Source organism: Alexandromys fortis, unplaced genomic scaffold (assembly GCF_014885135.2).
Source record: "Alexandromys fortis isolate MF-2015 unplaced genomic scaffold, M_Fortis_MF-2015_v1.1 scaffold_246, whole genome shotgun sequence".
In the NCBI taxonomy this organism is placed as follows: Eukaryota; Metazoa; Chordata; class Mammalia; order Rodentia; family Cricetidae; genus Alexandromys; species Alexandromys fortis.
In genome coordinates this window covers 404,521-411,810 of record NW_026068131.1, presented here as the reverse complement: position 1 = coordinate 411,810, position 7,290 = coordinate 404,521, and the positions used below count along the sequence as shown (strand labels likewise).

At 39.9% G+C, this 7,290-nt stretch overlaps 1 protein-coding gene across 17 annotated transcripts in view; it reads right to left on the bottom strand.

The window, feature by feature from the left end:
- The window catches only part of Heph (hephaestin), an 84,363-nt gene extending 81,679 nt beyond the window's left edge, over window positions 1-2,684 (bottom strand). For 12 of the 17 annotated variants that reach the window (XM_050126048.1, XM_050126045.1, XM_050126037.1 and 9 more), the window contains exons 1-2: window positions 2,405-2,681; window positions 823-946 (exon numbers count right to left, since the gene is read on the bottom strand). Coding sequence is in view for 5 of the 17 variants with exons in the window: in XM_050126032.1 (XP_049981989.1) it covers window positions 823-896 (74 nt within the window). In the remaining 12 variants the exon portion in view is untranslated. Of the gene's footprint in view, window positions 1-822; window positions 947-2,404 lie in introns of those variants that run through there. The other 5 variants (XM_050126049.1, XM_050126038.1, XM_050126042.1 and 2 more) reach the window with 3 other exon arrangements.
- Between the last annotated feature and the right edge of the window lie 4,606 nt (window positions 2,685-7,290).

The window sequence follows — 7,290 nt, the reverse complement described above, 5'->3', positions numbered from 1 at the left end:
TATATACATTGTTCACATCAGTAACACATTCAATGTACAGAAGCATTCTTACAGTGGTATAAAATGCACTCATTCCAAGCTGACAGTCTCTTCTCAGAAGAAACTTGATTTAATGTGAACTAGACCTTGGGCCAGTTATGGTGACACACACCTATAATTCTAGTACTCGTGGAGGTGATAGGTGAGGCAGGAAGATCAAGAGTTCAAAAGCCAGTCTGGGCTATATAGTAAATTCTAAGTTAACCTGCTGTCTCTAGCTCTATTTTTCGGTCTCTGTGTCTGTCTGTCTGTCTGTCTGTCTGTCTGTCTGTCTCTCTCTCTCTCTCTCTCTCTCTCTCTCTCTGTGTGTGTGTGTGTGTGTGTGTGTGTGTGTGTGTGTGTGTGTATGGAAGCAGAATTTAGCATCAGATAAATTTAGTTGTGAGTACTATGTGTTTTGTGTTTAAATAAGATAAGTGGATATAGAATGTGGAACTTATCAAGCATCTTGTAAGGACTAGTTTCTCTTCCTTTAAATTACTGACTTCCTATCTTTCTGCCTTGAGACTGAGCTTGGCATCGCTGTTCTCATTTATGTTGTTTACTTTGGTTTTTATCATACACTTTAAGGGCAGAGGAAAGGAAGAACCCATAAACTTACTTGGACATTTCATGATAAATGTGGAAAGTATCCAAGCACCAATAAAAAGAGAGAGAGGGAGAGAGACAGAAAGAGAGAGAGAATCACTTCCCTATTCACTGTTTATTCATTATGTGACAGTGGAAAGCTACGCAGCGTCCTGAGCCTAAGATCCTCGTTTCTTAAACAGTGAAAATCTATACCTTGGGCCTCTCAGTGGTTTCCTATGAAGACCAAATGAGATGAAAGACATGAAATCTCCGTGGAAACTTTTCATCAGGTCTGTGACATGGTTCTTGCTGCTGGGCCTGCAGAGAAAAGCCAAACCTGTGTAGGAAAAGGAAAACAAGAAATGAGATGAATAAGGTGAGCATGAGTGCTGGGTAAAAGCAAAGAGGAAGGCTCTTAAAGAAGAAAGTAAGAGCCACTCAGAGGAAAAAAAGCTAAGGGCACTTTCTGGGCTACTTGGAATTCAGTATAATTTAATTGATGTACACCGACATCTCGCTTCAACCAGAGTAGAAAGTGAAGCCTCTCCTTCCTCTCAGTTACCATGGTCCCCTGGCCTAGACCTTAGCAACCATGGCAATTTGCATCAAGGTTTTCCCTAGAATTTGCAAGTTGCTTTTTTACTGTGATAATGCTTTTTTCTCTCCCTGTAGTCTTGTCTCAGTTAACTAGACTGGGTTTAAAAGGTTCAGCCTAAATTTTAAGAAGTCACTAAACTCAATAGGAATTTGAAGCTATCTTCAGTGAGCCCTGCCTCCAGTCTCTCTGAGCAGCCTTCCTAAGATCCGCCTGTCAAGAGTCTCCTTTTGGCTCCCTGATTTCTTAACGTTTTATCACTCTGTTGACAGAAAAAAAAATAGTAGCATTAATGACCCTCAATCAAATTCCATCTCTTGCCTATATGAGTTAGAATTCAGCAAATTATTTTTCACTTCTGTGAGCCTCTGCGTTCTCATCCTCAACATGGGGATTCTGATTATTTCAATTGTTTCACAGGACTGGTTTGGTTTGAGACTCAAACAAATGATAAATATCTGAGGCAGTATACAGATATTTTGTTTGTATAGTATATGCAAATAATAAAGCAGATACTCAGTACTAAGAAACTGAATAAACTATACTTACATATCTACCAAGCCTTTAGAAACCGCTTTTATATGTGTGTGGCTCTGAGATACTTAGAAAACTGAGAGCACGGTGGTAAAATGGTTGGTTCAAAATCATGCAGTCAGTTACCAGGAAGGTCAGAATTCGAATTCATGCCTAATAAATTTTTTCATTGAGCATTAAGTATTTTAAATGATTCTTAAAATAATTCACTTTCTTAGTGTGACTCAATTACTCAAACCACACTCATAGTGTGACTCGATCTGCACCTATCTTGTCTGAAAAATATGAAAGTTAGCATAGTTGTTTTTAAGGGTTGTAACCTTAAATTCATGGAATTTGCAGTCCATTTTCTCAATAAAACTTCCCAACCTGAGAGACAGAAGGTGAACAGGCTGTTTAGACAGCAAAATGAATTATTCTCAATGACTTCAAGATTGTCCCAGAAACAGTGGAATCAGTGAGATTCTGGCCATTTTGGCTAGAGGAACAAAAGGAAGGCAAGTCTATTGTCTCCTGTTACTTCCCTGTGCCACCTAACTAAACTTCCTCCAACTCTCGGTCCACCTACTTTCTTTCCCAGTGACCCTGGTCTCTTCTAAACCCAACTGAATAAGCATTTTGCAAAGGAAGGCAAGTGAGGTTGTTTCAAAAGAGAAAGAATCTTACCTTTGTTAGGGAAAACCCTTCCTTCCTTTCTTCCCTCCTTCCTTCCAAATTCATGTCAGCGGCCCATCAGTGCAGAACTGCAGACCCCAGCCTGAGTCTGCCAGCCCTGTTTACTGAGTAAACACGGCTACAAAGCTCTTCCCATGAATTAAATCTAGGACTGCTGTCTGGCGAGGATTACTGACTGGGGTGAGTGAAGGGGGGGAGGGGACAGTGCTGGGTGCCCTCTTTTCCACAAACTAAACTACTGGAATGTCCTGTTCCCGCCGGTTTGGTACAAAACCCGGGGTGGTTCTTTGACAACATCCGGGTGTTTTCCAAATCCTGGTGAGGATCTCCGGAGGAATTACAAGGAGGTGTAGCTTGCTAGAAGGCTTTGCTGAACTGGGTTCAAAACGCATCTTCAGTGTGGCCAGCCAAAGCCTGCAGGCAGATTCCAACTGCCTGGGTTAAGAAACAGGAGGACAGGGGTAGAAACGCTGATAATGATAGTAACAATAGTAATGCCACAATGCTCTTTTAAAAATTAAACTGTCGTCTGGATTTTTTTTTTTTTTTTTTTTTTTTTTTTTTTTTTTTTTTTTTTTTTTGAGCCAAACACCATTTGTGCTCCTTCTGCAAAGAAAAGGCAGTGAAAAGTCACAGGACTCAACAGAACCTATGTCCTGGCTTTTCTGGCTTGGAAGCAAGAACTAGTTGAGAGAATTTGGCCTAAGCCCTTACTTCACTGGGCCTCTTTCCATTTGTGTGATGAGGGCCTTAAAGTAGACACGAACCCGTTCGTCTCTGTAAAATTCCAAATCTAAGAATCTGTGACGTTGTATTCTCAGTGTTAAGAGCAGTTGAGAAAGAACCGTAAGGAAGGACTGAATGAAGAGAACGTCACGAAGATACAGCTGAATACCTTGTCATGTTAGGAGGGGCCATTTCTACCCACCAGACTCCCCAGTCCCAGGATGGTTGTTGGTAAGATGGCAGTCGACTATCTGGTGTCCTTACTTTGTGACGAGGAGATCTCCACGGAGAGCAGACTGTCTTCTTCACGCCGGCTGTATATGCTCCCTTGCCCCAAACCTGGAACACCTGGAGTAGGGGCCACGAAAGAGAACTTTCATAAGACTGAAAGTCCCACTGAGCTGGTAGGGCAAAGTCTGAGTCATAAACAACTAGAGGTTTTACGTATACTCAGCCACTGAGGAGCTGCCCTGCAAATTGCAGCGTAAGCCAAGGGAAGTGGAAGTACAAGCAAAGAGAAGGGAGGAGCCGCCAGACTCAGCTACCTCAGAGACACGCAGCGGTCAACAGCAGCTGGATTGGTTCAAAGCAGCACCTAGGATTACCTGCCTGACTTACATGTGGACCTTGAAGCTAGAGGGGGAAGGTGGGGACCAAACCCATTAACCTGGGATCCAAGTCCAGGCTCTAAGGCATTTATGACAGGGAAGGGAGGGGAAGGAATAAGGTCTGCACTCTGACTCATGAAACACAACAAGAAGCAGGTCATTATAGATGCCCTTCAGTCAACACAGTAAAGACTAGGGAAGGCAAGCAAGGCAAGATTTCCGGGCTTGCATTATTTTTTCACAGATTTCACTGAGAGTGTAAGAGGCTAACATGTCTTACAAAAATCTTGCATGTTTCTGGTGCTTTCTCCTGGGAGTCATTTAAAACATATTTTTAAGTGGTTGCCTATAGACCACAGGTTGGCAAGCTTTAATGTAAAGTGTCACTCGGTATATATTTTATTTTTCTAGAGTAGATAGTTTCTTTGTGGTACAACTTTTAAAACTATAGTTATAACTCATATATCTATCCATATTTGAACAGTAAAAAAATATAAAATAAAAAAGCAACAGACAAGATTTGGGCTATGAGCTATGGAGCATTATTCTTTTCTTTTCCTTTCTTTCTTTTTTTTAAATATATGAACATTAGCATGGAATTTGTGTCTAGTGTCCTTGATTGAGATTGCAATTTTGCCATTTCCAGATAACGCAAACTTGGAAAAGTGTTTTAATCTTCTCAAATGTAAGTTTTACCCTTTGTGAAATATGTTTTACCTTTGTTTTATAGGGCTCTTATGAGGAGGGAAATAAAATTATATATGTGAACATGGTGATTGGCACATCGTCTAATGACAGAAATGATGGTTGGCTTAATTTTATTAAAGGTATAAAACTAGGGCTGGGGATGTAGCTTAGTGGGTAACAGCTTGAAAACTATGCACCAAGCCCTGTGACCAATCAGTAGTACCACAGGAAACCTGGGTTGGTGGAAAATGTCTGCAATACTAGCAGGACACAGAAGAAGGATGATCAGAATTTCAAGGTCATCTTTGGTTTCATATTGAGTATATTGAGTTCTCTGTCTGCCTACGGTATATGAGACTAAATAATAACTTTCTTATTAACACAAATGGTATGAAATATGGTAAATTGTGGTGATTTGAATGAGAACTGTCCCACTAGGCTCCTATATTTAAATGCTAAGTAACCAGTTCATGGACAGTTTAGGAAGGATTAAGAGACATGGCCTTGTTGGAGGAGGTGTGTCTCTGGGGCTGTGTTTTGAGGTTTCAAAAGCCCATAGCAGCCAGGCTCTCTCTCTTTCTCTCTCTCTATCTCTCTTTCTTTCTCTCTCTCTCTGTACCTGCTGCTTGTGATTCAGGATGTCAGGATGTATAGCTCTCAACCACTGCTACAGAGCCATGTCTGTCTACTTCCTGCCATGATGATCATGGACTAACCTTCTGAAACTGTAAGGAAGACCCTAGTTAAATGCTTTCTTATGTGTTTCCTTAGTCATGGTGTCTTTTCACAGCAATAGAACAGTAAGACACAAATAAAGGAAGCATGCTTCAATGATTCCCGCTTTATATTCTGGTTATGTTTCTGAAGAACCCACAATGATCCTTAACATATCATTTTACCTCTGGGGAACCTTTACCAATAACATTTAGAAAATAACTAGACTTTCATATTTTTTAAGATCATCATATATACATTTATTTTACTTTTTCACTTTTATCTGTGATTTGAGAATTTCATACAATGTATTTTAATCATATTCATTCCTTTTCTTTACTCCTCCCAGATCCATACACTCTTCCCAGCTTACTAAACTCTATCTTCTTATTTTATTAAACTCACTGAGTCCAATTTATATGCCTGCATGTATGCCTTCCACTGAATGGTAATCAACACTAGGGACTGAACCTCTTCTATCAGCAATCAATTGGCAATAGCTTCTTAGGTATGGTGGAATGTCAAACCCACATCCTTTCCCCAATTAAACTTTTGCCTGCTTGATATTGTACAGTGGTGTGGGAGGTCTTTCTATCTATGTATTGCTTTTATTGGTTAATGAATAAAGAAAATGCCTTGGCCTGTTGATAGGGCAGAACTTAGGTAGGTGGGGAAAGCTGTACTGAATGCTGGAAGAAAGAAGGTGGAGAGGGAGATGCCATGGATCCTCTGCTGGAGATAGACATGCTGAAACTTTGCTGGTAGACCAAGACCTCATGGTGATATACAGATTAATGGAGATGGGTTAAATTAAGATGTTAAGAGTTAGCCAATAAGAAGCTAGAGCTAATGGGCCAAGCAGTGATTTAATTAATATAGTTTCTGTGTGATTATTTTGGGTCTAAGCTAGCTGGGATGTACAAGCAACAATTCCTTCTACAAATTGGTGCCCATGTGACCAACTAAATCCATGTGAAAACTGAGAAGGCTTAAAAAGGAATTCTAGACCAAAAAAAATAGAGTTTAACACAGCTTCTTGCTGTTTGTTGATGGCATGCCACACATCCTTTAAGACAGGTTTTCCTGATTCAGCCATAGCAGGAAAAAGCAGCACCATTTTAAAATGCCGGCTTTCTGGGTTGTGCTGCCAGCACCACCTCTGGTTCTTTCAGGCAGGAGGTCTGGCTACAGAGCATTTGAGTGGGGTTAGTGAGCAGTGTGTTGCAACTTGCTTGATGGTGATGTGGACAAGCTTTGTGCCTGGAACTGGGGTGGTGTGCATGACTCAGAGATGCAAGTGGCTCCACCATGCTGGACTGTGCAGAGTGAGCAGGAGTATAGTATATACCATAATAATAGCACAGATAACTTTTAGACTGTGTGGAGTGAGCAGGCAGTGCCATATATATCTTAGTAATGGTGCAGCTTGTTTTAAGAAGTGCTTAGCATTTTAAAAAGCACTCCTAGACAGTAAAGAATTACAGATATGCAATAAAGACAAATCCAGAGGAGTCATAGTGTTGGCTAAATGTACATAGGCTTAGAAGAGAGAAGAAAAAGAGTATAGAGAGTTATAAAATAAAGTTAATGCTTTAAAAAAAAAAGGTAAAGTCTTTAAAGAGACAGAGCACAGACATTTATAGATTAAAGGAGTAAACAGAGAATAAGCCACATAAAGATGGAAAATTTACAGAGAGTCTGGATTATGTATATTATTGGGTTTCCTTTGAATTTTTTGACTGTGGAGGAGCTAAGTAACAGAGAGACATTTCATTGTATGGACTGCTAAGTTAAACCAACATAAAGGTATCCTGATTTCAAAATTTGAGTCTAAGTATATATTGCTTTGGAAAAGAGGTTATTTTTTTGTTTTCACAGAATATGAGAACTTATGGATTGCTTCCAGACCAATATGGTTTGATGGAATACGACTCCCTGAAAGTGTGCTGTAAACACCACCACAAAGAAAATACTTCACCCAATAAACAGCAGGAAGAAGTTTGGACAGAACTGTGCCAATATTTCTAAATACTGTTTGTAAATGTTTCTTTTCAATTAAAGGGAGATATTCCATAGAGATGGATACTTTGCATTGGTATGGATCTTGCTTTATTCATACAAATTTAAGGTCAATTTTGTTAT